The 13268-nt window shown below is 38.5% G+C and overlaps 1 protein-coding gene across 2 annotated transcripts in view; it reads right to left on the bottom strand.

Moving 5' to 3' along the window:
- Positions 1–13268, bottom strand: part of wb (wing blister) — a 199107-nt gene that overhangs the window by 111112 nt on the left and 74727 nt on the right. Inside the window, exons 4-17 of one of the 2 annotated variants that reach the window (XM_076135719.1) lie at positions 7881–8144; positions 7333–7500; positions 6681–6857; positions 6030–6135; positions 5306–5505; positions 4674–4826; positions 4087–4194; positions 3539–3701; positions 2772–2968; positions 2204–2399; positions 1753–1841; positions 1409–1548; positions 805–952; positions 248–419 (exon numbers count right to left, since the gene is read on the bottom strand). In XM_076135719.1, the coding sequence (XP_075991834.1) occupies positions 248–419; positions 805–952; positions 1409–1548; positions 1753–1841; positions 2204–2399; positions 2772–2968; positions 3539–3701; positions 4087–4194; positions 4674–4826; positions 5306–5505; positions 6030–6135; positions 6681–6857; positions 7333–7500; positions 7881–8144 (2281 nt within the window). Of the gene's footprint in view, positions 1–247; positions 420–804; positions 953–1408; positions 1549–1752; positions 1842–2203; positions 2400–2771; positions 2969–3538; positions 3702–4086; positions 4195–4673; positions 4827–5305; positions 5506–6029; positions 6136–6680; positions 6858–7152; positions 7284–7332; positions 7501–7880; positions 8145–13268 lie in introns of those variants that run through there. The other variant, XM_076135720.1, reaches the window with a different exon arrangement.

Genomic DNA, 13268 nt, shown 5'->3' with positions numbered 1-13268 from the left:
GCCATCAATTAGTGATAGTTCCGCTCACCGGTCGGTAAACGATCTGTGGGTTAAGCAAACCTTGGCGCGGTCATTACATAGATGGGTGACCGCATAATGGTTGTTGTCAATTAAGATAACAGTTGTTAAGCCACCTCAAAGGCCTTCGGGCGGCTTGAACAACTTTGACACTAGGTTGACGACTAACCATACGATAAGAAGAAGAAGAGTGATAGACATAGATAAGTAAACATCTTTAACCCCTTACCTCCATGTCCGTTGACACAAGTATCGCAGGCGCGCCCGCCCCAGCCCGGGCGGCAGGCGCACTGCCCGGAGCGCGCGTCGCAGGCGGCGGACAGCGCGCCCGCGCCGCACGCGCACGCCACGCACGCGCTGCCCGCGCCCGACCACCCGCCCGCACCGAACCAGTAGCCTTCCTAAAGATTAAAATCATTAATTAAAGACAATACGAAAGAACAACGCATCAAATTCGTAACAAGGCAATGTCTGTCCATGAATTTGCAGAGGCAGAATTAAGAAGAAAAGGATTTATCCATGATCTTCCGTTTCTTGGGATAGGCTGGCAATTAAGTACCAATTTAGGGAAAAATTCATAGCCTGCGCATGCTGTTAAATTGAAGAAGTAACCAAAACAAAAGCACAACAAACACTCACTCTAAATAAATATCAGGCACAGACGGGAAATAATCTAACCCACTCTTATAATTTTTAAGGTAGATTTTTTACTTCATTTGTTAAATATCTATTTCGTGAAACCTAAGATTCTAATTCGATATTTATCATAGCACTTTCAATACTAACCTTGCACAGATCGCATCTAGCGCCCTCTGTATGTGGTGGACAGGTGAGACAAAGGCCGGTGGTAGGATGGCACGGAGACCCACCACACGCACAAGGCTGGCAACTGCTACCCAGGGTGGTTGGGGAACCCCAGTAACCGAAGTCACAGCTATGAACAAATAGATATTAAGTATAACAAGAAAACCTAATGAATAGCATTTCCCGCATGTAAATTTCCGGCAGTTATAAGCTTTTTTTAGACGTTAGTCTTCGGCGTCACATGGCGACCAGTAGTGTTGACAAAGATTTAAAATTCTCACCGCGATAAAGACCCGTTTGACAATTTAGTATTATGTTTACAAACTTGCAATCATTGCTATTATGATCGTAGTTTTGTCTATTAACAAGGTGCTTTAAAAAAAGTTTAAATTCATATCTTACTATTCTTCTAAAACAATCTGGCAAAACTCTACCTTACCTAGCATCACACAGTAGTATAATATCCAATAACTACCCTATATGCCTTCGGGCGGTTTGAGCAACTTTGACACTAGGTTGACCACTAACCATAAGATAAAGAAGAAGACTACGCTATAGCTATGCCACTTGTTCCCATCTTTGTTACCTTTCACAATGATCTCCGGTATAGCCATCAGGACACTGCGTACACACGAACTCGTCGCCCTCCGAGCTGGCGAGCGCGCAGTTCGGACTGAAGTTGTTGCTTGACTCGTATAGAGGACATGCGCACGGTTTGCATGCACCCTGCACAAAAATAAAGTACCTGTAATAACTAAATAGTATAAAATAAGGATAACTGGTTTATTCTATATTTTACCAGGTTTTATTGTAGAAATTGGTTATTTGTAAAGTTTGATGACTGATTTAGCAATTTTACACCTTGTTTGCTTTTAAGAAAATGTTATGTATGATAAAGGATAGTAGAATGTGTCACTACAGTTTAAATACCTGTACAGGGTTCCCATAATGTCCAGGCAAGCATCGTTCGCAGTGTGGTCCTGTAGTGTTATGTAGACAGGGGCCGCAAGGTCCATCCACTATATAAACAAAGAAAATAAGTAAAGTCAAAGATATATTCTTCCTAAGCCGGAACTACATGTTAGTTGACGAATGTGAAACTCGTATCTACTCGTTTGCTTATTCCCATAGTACATAGAAATCGCGTGTACGTATAAAAAGATAAATGTGTAACCCGATCAAATGTAAATCTTGAATGTGCCTATACTTTACATGTGTACTTAATACTGTTAATGTAAGGTGGTAATAATAATAAATAGATTAATTATCGAGTAATTTGCACTCAGTCTACGTGTTCCCATAGTATACACATAGTAGGAAAGGATTGGGCATGCGGTAGTGCATTCTTACTAAATAAACTAAACTAAAGACAGCAACTTACCCGTATCACATCTTGCGTGTCCATTACACGCGCATGGCACGCACTCGAAGCGCGGCGTGGCGGCGTGTGCCCGCGCCACGCGCGCGTGGTGCCAGGCGCAGCGCTGGCAGTGCGCGCCCGTGTGCCCGCCCGCGCACGCGCACACCTCGCGGACTAGCGCGCTCGACCCGTGGACCTCTACGCCTTCCAGACGAACCTACAACCATAAAGACGCTTAATAGCATACTTTAAAATTACACAACTTATTTCTAACTCAAAGCAAAAGGTATTCCCTTAAGATAAAATGGGAATCAAGCCTTTATGACGTTACTCAAGTGCGTATTCCATAAAGTTCTCAATCCGAATTTAAATATTTTTTTTAGGGTTGCTCACAGTATACAATATTAAAGTGTCTCAAGTAAACTAAAAACAAAATGATTTAGGAACATCAAATTAAAAGACATTATTACAGTACACACACAAAAATACCTAATAGTATTTAAACTAATATCATGAACTTTAACTTCTGAACAAAAAGAAAACAAAAATATAAAAATCACAATAGACATAAGTGTCTTATTCCACTCACCTCATCCTGATTCAAATGGTAATGCGCCTTCAGCATCACGCCCCTCAGATCCCTGAGTACATCCATCAGCTGTATCCTCGAGGCGACCTCCATGTCCTCGCCCATGATGACCCAGTTCCCCTCCACCAGCGGCGCTGAGATCTGCAGCTGACCGGGAGACTCGTGGCTTATGTTTGAGTAAGCTAGTTTCGTTCCATCTGTACAGAAAAATAAACATTTTAATTTGTTTATCATAATTTTAGGTTCACGTATACTAATACGTACGTTCACGCTTGTACGTATACTCCTATGTACTTACATCATCAGATATACCAAAAGTTTTCTTTAAGGTGTGCAATATATACCTACCTTGCGCCCTTTATAATGTTGTGCCTACACGAAAGCATGCGAGTCAATTGGCAATACATCTTACAAATACTAAGTATACATATACCCAAACCCTGAGTTGCTATTGAAAACATTCTAACTAAATTGAAAATCAAATGGCTCTTTGCACGAATCAGAAACCTAACCCAAAACCTTGTGATTAACAGTTGTATACATTACCACCAAGACCACTGAAGCAATAGCGCGAGTCTGTACATACAACCATAACATCGAGTATCGAAAGTTTAACTGCCAAAATAGTTCCTACGACGCCTGATGATCAGATTTTCATACAAAATTTCTAGATAGCTAACCGGTTGTTGATAGTCGATAGTTGAGAGAATCGAGCTACTGTACGCATTTTATGATAGATATAAATAATACTATCGTTCTGTACTCACCGGACCCAATAAGTATAACATCGGGTCCAAAGGTCGGGTTGCCCTCGGTATCTCCCCTCACGATGCCCCAGTACAGCGAGGCTCGGACCTCGCCGCCGTACGCCGCCAGCTGCTCCCCGGTCAACGAGTTCGACACCCAGTAGAAGTTCTCCCAACCTTCTACCTGAAGCATAGGGTTTTAGGTCAGAGTTCGAAAAAGACAAAATATACTATAATAATATTAAAAGAAATAAGCTTCATGGGGTAAAATGTTAATTATTTACAGTTAAGTACTTATTGTCCTGAAGCGAATACAGTTTGGAGGCCTAGGTGTTTCCAAACCCCTCCCTGTTAGGTTATTAAAACCAATAAGTTGGTAGCTAGAGGAATACGACCTATTATAATATCATACAATACAAAAAGAAGGGGGGTGTACTGTCTCTTACGGTCGTATTAGTCAAGTTAAATGTCAAGTCAATGTATGACAAGTAGTCACACACCGTCAAGTTTTTTAAACACTAACTCAGATTGTTAAAGGCTTTTTGTATACAATAAGAAACAACTGTCACCTCATATCCTATAACGAAAGGTTTTCCTTGCTCGTCGACGGACGGTTCCAGCGTGTTATTGCCTTGAATGTCTGCAATTAACCACGCTTCTCCGAGCGGTAATATCACCTGAAACAAACGTGAATATTAAATAAGTTTCTTCGTTCGTGCACAATTACGCAACCCTAATGATCGTGGATAAACGTGCACATAAAGGTTTAGCGCGTAAATGCGGTGCACAACGGTTTCAATTGTTTTTAAACCCCTTACTTTCTCACTGCTAGGCAAGGGTCTCCTCCCAAACAAGGGAATAGGCCGTGAATCGGTTTCAAATACCTTAGTTTAATAGCTAGATGATTTTTAACTAATGGCATAGTGCTGAATTAGGTAGAAAAATACACAGATACCATCACATTCATTGTGCGCTATCAAAGTTGTATTATGGCTATAAGTTTCAAACAACTACCAATGGTAAGTACCTTAAATTTTTTCCTTTATTGTGTCATAATAACATTCGTCTAAAAACCATAAGCGTCAACACGAAAAATAGGGGAAATTTCTATAAATATCAATAAATAATAGCATTCGCATGTATTCTCACAACTTACATCTCTAGGCGGCTCCAGTTCCTCAGCAGTGGCCAGGCTGCAGGAGTCAGTGATATGGGAGCAGTAGCAGGGCCTGCAGCCGACTGCCAACTCTTCACTCAACCCGTAGTGTCCCGGTGCGCATGCGTCACATCGCTCGCCCACTACGTTAGCCTGGAACAAGCCGACATATTTAAATAATTGTTTGAATTTGAGTGCTTTCTGTCTATCCTATAAATTATGAAAGAAACCTGACCATTTTGTATCAAAAATAATTGTATATTAACGAAACACGAAACATCGGCGGGAACGGACAACGGTTCAGTATAATTAAAAAGCTTGTCGCAAAAATTTACAAGAACAGCCACAAACGTTTTTCGTTAACCTGGTTTACTTATGCATACCATTACTCAGTACCTGGCATTGCATATAAGTTTGCATAAAAATTAAATGATGAATAAAAAATCATGATAGTTTTCTAGATTTGCAAATTGTATAATATATTTTAATGTATTTTTTTTAGCTAGAAACCAACTTTTAACTAAACTATACTATCGACTAGCGAGCGTTTGACGACTAAAATTGCATGAAAAAGAAAAAAAAATGTGGATTATGCACGCAAATAATCATAAATTTCCTGATAATTTCCTCACCTTACATTCACAGACGTCATCACACACTCTACTTGAGTCCACTATTCCCCTCGGATCACACTTGCACGCCGGCGTCGTAGTGACCTGGCAGTGAGGGTACACGGCTCCAGGGTCCTCGCAGGTGTCGCACAAATGTCCAGTGAATCCAGGGAGGCAGGTGCAAGATACCTGGTGGTGCTTTTTGTTCCATGTGCAGGATCCTGGGTAAGGAGGAAAAGTTTTTAAACTCTCGCGTTGCATGTTTAATGTATACATAATTGAATACGGGAACTAACGCGAACACGCATTTTACCTTAAACGGCGAGTGCAACCTGCGCCGAAACGTTAGGCATTTTAAGGTAAAATGCGTGTTCGCGTTACGTCCCGTATTCAATTATATGTATAATTAAATTAAAGAAGAAAAGTTTTGTAGGTAGGTGTGACATAACTTAATCGATGTTAATCGCAAATGCATTGATGTAGGTAGTTAGTGGCTAAGCGTCACCTCTTAGTAGCGCGAGTTTTCTACGCCTACCCTCACTTGGTCTCAACAATTTTTGTATACGAAATTATCGATGAATATAATATTTTACCATTACATTTTCTGTGTTTTAGCAGCAATTTTAAATTTTCGAGTTAAATTCTATATAGAACAAATAGCGCACACGCGTGATTTTAACCTAAAATTGAAGCGAAAAACGGGATATTTAGCTAGGATCGATTGATTAATATTTTTTTTACTTACCGTCAGATCCTTGAGGATCGCAGTCACAAGGCACACAAGGTCCATCCGGCAGACTGTTGTAGTACCCGAATAGACATTTATCACATAGAGGACCAGCTCGATTTTCCTGTAAACAACAAATAACTATTATTTCTTCAACAATTTTCAAGTTTACTACTCTAATGCCCGGTTTCACATTAAACGCTATCTTATTTATTCAATAGCGTTTTTTTATGTGAGATTAAACGATATTGAATATATAAACTACCGCTAAATGTACCATAAAAACCGGGGGTACATAGTCTTACTCCAATTTTACCTTTACACTGCCGACGCCTAACGTTATGTGACTACTTACGACTAATGGCGTCGTGAGGTTTAAGGTTTTAGACACACTTATCAGAGTCGACTGATTCGGAACAAGTTGAACGTTAGCGTTTTTAGACACAAGCGGAATACCATTGATCAGAAGATAAGTACATTAATTTTCGTTAAAAATTAAAAATGCCGTTCGTTCAAATATATTTTTAAAAGATAAAATGATTTAAGTGGTGGGTTCATGTATAAAAATTTTAACGTTTTTTGGAAATTATTTTTTTAATCGTGCGAAACCAGAGCGGGCCGCTAGTTCTCCTCAATAATAAAAATACTTATGAATAACTGAACACTCACCGTACAATTAACGCACAGTATAGTTCCCGTATCATCATAGGAGCAGGCTCCCCTCTCCCCGCAGGAGCACTCAGCCCGGTCCTCCTCACACGGCTGGTGAGGGGCCCAAGGTCCGCCGGAGCAGCAGCGGTGGCAGTGAGAGCCGCAGGTGCCGTGGAGACAGTCGCATTTTGCACCCTGGAGTTCATATTATTTTTAAAAAAGTAGGATTTGTGCGTTATGTATGTTGGAACTATAACTTTATAATTTCACGCTACGAACAAATCGATACCTACTAGTCATCTGACAATATAATAATTTTACAGGAAAGCGATTTGAAGGTTAATTGTTCCTCTTACTTTGGTATAAAATGATTTGATTTTTGATATTATTACTCGGTAAATATATTATTATTCTTTTATAAAAATAATGACACTAACATTAAGACCATGGCTTATTATGTACGTATATATAAAAATAATAAAATACCTACATTTGTTAGATGACTCGGTAGTCGGTATAGAGTCATACAGACGTCAATAAAATAAGTTCATATTTTCTGTTACGTTCATCGTGCAATTTACATCACTTAAAATCTTTAACATTTCTTTAGCTACAAAGCCCCTTTTTCAACCACGTGTATCACCACCCGCGGTAAAATATATTTTCTTACCTCAGCATCAACATGACATTTCTCAGCATGTCCGTGACAGAGACATCTAGCGGCAAGCGTGAGAGCTCGCACTGTGTAGTACTGTTGCCTAGGTGGCGCTGGGTGCGCGGCGCGGAACGAGATGCGCACGCGCCGCGCTGACACGCCTTCTCCTATGCCTACGTGCATCTGAAATAGTGATGGAAGGATCTATCGTTATGTTGGTACAGGTAAAAATAAGGATGTTGAGTGAACTAACTATTTTTGCAATACTGCAGCTGTAAGTTTGCTTTATCTTGGCTGGTAATTTTAAATTGAACTCTAGTTTTTATAGTGATTTTTATAATTTTAGTTCCATGTTTATGAGGGCAAACTTATTTTTTAGCTACAAATTCAAATTCTGGGTCACATTAAATTAAGAAAATTTCAACAGCTAAGGAGTACCTAAAAGCTCAAAAAAACTTTGTCAAACTCTCGAATCTGAGTGATAAAGTTGCATTGTGAGTCACAAAATCCGTAAAGGAATACTATCTATCAAATACACCTCTTCCTTCTCTTATATATCTTACCTCCCCATTCTCCAAAGGCCTAGGACTAACAAATTGCGTAGAACAGGCAGGTTTATCAGCTCGGTTGGTTCTCTTCGCGCCCCTGGCCTTCCGCCGCCTGCGCTCCGGCCTCAGGTCCCAGAGCTTGCGGCAATGGTCTCTGTCGCCAAACGCCCTGATCATCCGCCAGTCCTCGCCGGACTCTGATGAGGAGACTTCTAGTGACCATGCCAGGGGGCGAGGCGATGGACCAGACTTTATTATTACGTGGAGAAGCTCCATTCTCTGTAAAAGAAAAAAAAAAGAATATATATCACTGGACAACTCACACGGTCATTTGATCCCAAACTAAGCAGAGCTTGTCCTGTGGTTACCAATAACTGAAATACTTCTAAATACATACATACTTGTATAGATTTATTAAAAAACAGGTCCAGAACGATAAGGATACTCCTGCTCATCACACAAATATTTGTTCCGGGTGGGATTCGAACCCAACAAACACAGCGCTACGGTTATTGCGGCGAGGTGACCACTGTAACCACTGCACCAAATGTGCAGTTTGAAGAGAGAAAAAAAACTAATTCAAATTCAATTTTTGATTGCGCCTGAGTTACATAAAGGTGTTGCAGTAAGGTGATAGTATCAACATGAACCCTGTAAAGGCGCTGTAAATTTCTTATAATATAACTAGCATTTCCCCCGCGACATTGCTCGCGTGAGATTTCACCCCCTTCAAAAATCCTAGCTTAGTGCTTCTCTAAGCTCCCTAAGGAACATTAATGCCAATATTTCTACGTTCAGTAGTTCCGGCTATGCGTTGTCCATCAGTCAGAAGAATTTTATACATATTGATTCTTGTGTGACACTTATTACTGGCTATTATTTCAGGTTTGGTTTTGAATTTATAATGCTTTAATTTGAACCTAAAGTATCTTCATTACTATCGGTTGGGGATGATAAAAATCTTTTTAAATGATATTACAGGTATCATAGTTTGATAATACTGGAATATCTTCCATAGAAACAGAAAACTCTATGATTAAATTTCGCCTTGCTTAAGTTCTCGGTCACTGTCCAACTCAATCTAATCAAATACCTATGTTTCACAGATAATTACGCGATTATTTAATTCTAATAATATTATAATCTTGTAATTATGAAGATAAATAATAATATCGTTGAGATTTACGCGATTTCAGTATGTAAATTACGTAACGACACTTAAATTATATTTTTTTTCATAGCCATTAATATAGACTTGCGTTTCATATTTCAGATTGCGGGCGCCTTAGATATCAAGTACAAATTCTAGGATCCCTGAATAACTAGAAAAAGGTCTTATGCTACCGAAAAAGTTAGCTGCCACTTACTAGCATTTATTCAATACTAATTTATTAAATATTAATTAGTCTCTGTCTACTCCCATGGAAAAAAGGCGAGATTTTTTCCATGGGAGCCAGCGCTCACCGGTCGGTAAACAAAAAAAAATATTTATTTCAGACCATGTCCATAAAAATTAAAAGTACAGTGGTAAAAGATAAACTTAATCTAGGTAGTTACGGAACTATCTGACTAACACACGCATGAACGCTTTCATAAGCTAGCTAACGCTTTCAGCAATGACCTTCAGGATGCTATTGGTGCTGTCCCGCACTCTCCTTAATAAGGAGGCGACCCTTTTCCAAATAATGGCATGGAAACCATCAACTCTTCTAGCTTCTACAAACACGTTGGAGGCACTACAGAATCGGGGCAGCTCCAACAGCACCCTGTATCCATTGTTGTACTGGACTCTTAATGCAAGTAACTTTCGACCACATCGACATCACTCCGCTTCTAACGAAACCTGTGTGTTAAGCAAACCTTAGCGCGGTCATTCCACAGATGGGTGACCGCATAGTGGCATTTGAACTGGGCGTCTCCGTGCTTAGGAGGGCACGTAATAAGTCGGTCCCGGTTGTTGTCAATTAATGTAACAGTCGTTAAGCCACGTCAAAGGCCTCCGGGGGGCTTGAACAACTTTGACACTAGGTTGACCACTAACCATACGATAAGAAGAAGTAGCTTACTGGTAGCCAGTGATTTCATACATTTTACATACAAAAAAAGTACATTCAGATGTATGTATGGGCGATGTATGCCTTAATTATTAATCAATAACATTTAAACACTTAATTATAAGTAATTACTGCTATCGTACACACTTTAGATCTCGTTTTAATCATTCATTTTATCAAAACGGAAATTGCATTGTTTATAAGTAAAATTATTTGCAACAGCTACAAATATTCTGGCATGTTTAACAAAATTTATCTTTATTCAAATACAAAGAATTAAAGTAATTGTAAAAGAAAAAACGATTCAATTTTAATGCTATACTTATCTATGCTATACCTAATGTATATTTAACAACTACATTTTACGTTGATAATCACAGAAAAAATGACTTGACCTTATATACGTATCAAAAGTTTAAACGGCGTTCCGTTATGCTGACGATCACGAATTCCTGGCTCAGACAAAGTGTTTTCCAAAGGTCTGTCGTCGGGTAATTACAAGAATTTAAAAAGTTTGAATTGTACTATATGATTGGGCACCCTCTAATACAAGCTAACAATATAAAAGAAATGTACAGACGACTTGAAAACCTCTTCCATTTTTTAAGTCGGTTAAAAATTGTGGAGTAGAATTACTATAATCTGAACAAAGCCATTTAAAGTGTGTATGTTTCGTACTCATTACTTATATCCTAAAGGTAAAAGACGTGACCATAGTGCTACTTCTATAATAAAAACATCAAACACCACTTTCATTTAAAAACGTATTGATTAACACTCGTGACTCCAAAATTATCAGACACCATAAAAGAAAGGCTTATTAACACTGCTGAAGGTTAAGTTATGGCTTTCCAATTAACAGGGTGGAGAAATGAAAGTCAATGACCTTTAGGGTCCAAATAGAGACGACACCATGTAAAAGAATCTTTTGCCTGTTCGATAGCCTTTGTGGTGCAGTGGTTTGTCGCCACGCGGCTACCATTGCATCAGGAGGTTTTGGGTTCAATAATTATTAGGTTGAGGAAAAAGTCTTTTCGCATTACAGTATGTATGAACTTGTAATAAAATCTTTTCTCTGCACAAAAAAGCTCGATATTTGGGTACCTCACGAGCTCACTGAAATAAACCTAATGAACCGTGTACTCATTTGTGATTCTTGAAGCCAGAGAGATTTTATTACAAGTTCATACATACTATAATGCGAAAAGACTTTTTCCCCAACTTAATATTTGTGCAATCCACACATAATTTCTAAAAGTAGTTTCGGGTCTGGTTTTACTTTGAGTCCGATTTGCTTATAATATGTGCTAATATATGTGCTTATAAAAGTCCCCGCGACACAATAGCAATTCTTAGTAAAACACGCGAATTCTCAGTTTAAGTATCACGCAAGCCCATCTATAGACTGGCCGCACCAAAGGTTGCTTTGCTATCGTGAGATAAGATTGCAAATTATAATGTAACATAAACATATGTGGATGTATAACTACATATTACAAGAATTTCACTATCGAGTCAACTATCGAGATATAAATCAGTGAGGATATTCTACTATCGACTATCGAAACAGAGTAGCTATCGAGAAATTTTGTATAAAAAACTTATCAGCAACAGAAATTCTAATGTAATTTTAATCGACAGTTGCCTGTTTCTCGATTGTACTGAGTAGAATATCAAACTAGAGTATTTTGAAACAACCAACAATATTCATGTCATTTTGAAAGACAAGTGTGTCATATCAAAAGGCGTTCTTTGGTCTCTGGCTGTATGTAATTTTAAATGCCAAATACTTGATACGAAATCCATACAATAGTGTGCAAAAACTGCGTCGTAGGAAACGCCCAAATCATCGTTTCCGTTTGTTGTTTTTGAGCAACAAAGTCGTTAATCTTATTATGATATCACTCATTCAAATCGTGTATTTCATGAATGATTTTTAAAACTTAATCTTGGTTTTTATTACTGGACTTACATATCGATATGATACCTACAAAGACTGATTAACAGTTCAATATTGTAAACATAGGAGGATTTATAGCCTACGAATAAAAAATTCAAAGAATTAAAGTTCCTATAGCAGAATAAAATGTGCCACTGCTAAGCAAAGACATGCTCTTTCTTTCACTCTTTTCAGATTTTTCAGTTCTGTGTCATTTCCTGTCGTGATGGACCTACAAATACCAACAGACAATGACGTCATCGGCCTCGAATTTGGCTCGACTGAACTGTCTATCGTATACCAATAGAAGCCTTTATTTCGGAGATCATAAAGTCAGCATTTGCCAATCGTATTACCTCGATGCCCCATGTCAAGCATAGCAAGTCTACTCATCAAGTCTAATTTTGCCATTTTCTGGCATCCGTCTGAATATAAGGCACAAAAAGCAACAGGTGCATAAAAAATGTGTTATTTAGATACGCAAATGTCAAACGATACGCATTTAATCTTATCAATGACCGTCTGCTGTGACGTGGGGGATAGTAATTTTATTTTTATAACAATAATTTGTATCAAATTGCAAATTAATGTATAACAGGAAAAACAATAACGGGGACTTTTTGCTGTTCTAAATTGATATGCATTTTTTATACAGATACTAAGATAAAAGCAAATTTTTAGAACTATATTTTTTAATAATAAACTTCTGTTTGGTATACTTACCCAATCGGAAGCCTAAAAGAAATCCCCCTTAAAGATATAAAGACCATAAGGTAGGCCCTTGTGCCCTTCAAAAATAGGTAGACAATATAGGTAGATAATAACGGTCCTTAAAGACTAGATGTATGAATGTGAAGAAAAAGGAAAAAGAACATCGTAGCTAGTTCCCCAAACTCAACTCTCCCCTCTTACCAATAATATAATTTATGTGTATTCCATACAATTCTGCCTAAACTTTCGAGTATAACAGACGTGATATTACATATTAGGTCTTTTCGCATTATAGTATGTATAAACTTGTAATCACGTAGTAAAACACGGTTCATTAGGTTACTTTCAGTGAGCTCGTGCGGAACCCAAATATCGACCTTTTTAGTGTGGAGAAAATATTTTATTACAAGTTTATACATACTATAATGCGAAAAGACTTTTTCCCCGATCTAATATTTACGAATTTTCATCAGTCACCATCAAAAACTCTGCTATGTCAAAGAATCTTACACTATAATTCAACAGGTTACCGTCTCCTCACATTAACGATTTTCGCGAATATTCCATACTTAGTGCACAAAAAGCGCGCGCGCTCATTAGTGGTACCATACAAGGTAGCGCACGCGCACCGGCTACCTGTGACGTCACACCATTAATGAGGACCCTAATTAGCTGCTCTGACTTAATAGTGTTTGTAAA

This window comes from Anticarsia gemmatalis, chromosome 3 (genome assembly GCF_050436995.1).
Source record: "Anticarsia gemmatalis isolate Benzon Research Colony breed Stoneville strain chromosome 3, ilAntGemm2 primary, whole genome shotgun sequence".
Classification (NCBI taxonomy): Eukaryota; Metazoa; Arthropoda; class Insecta; order Lepidoptera; family Erebidae; genus Anticarsia; species Anticarsia gemmatalis.
This window is presented reverse-complemented; position numbering and strand designations above follow the sequence as displayed.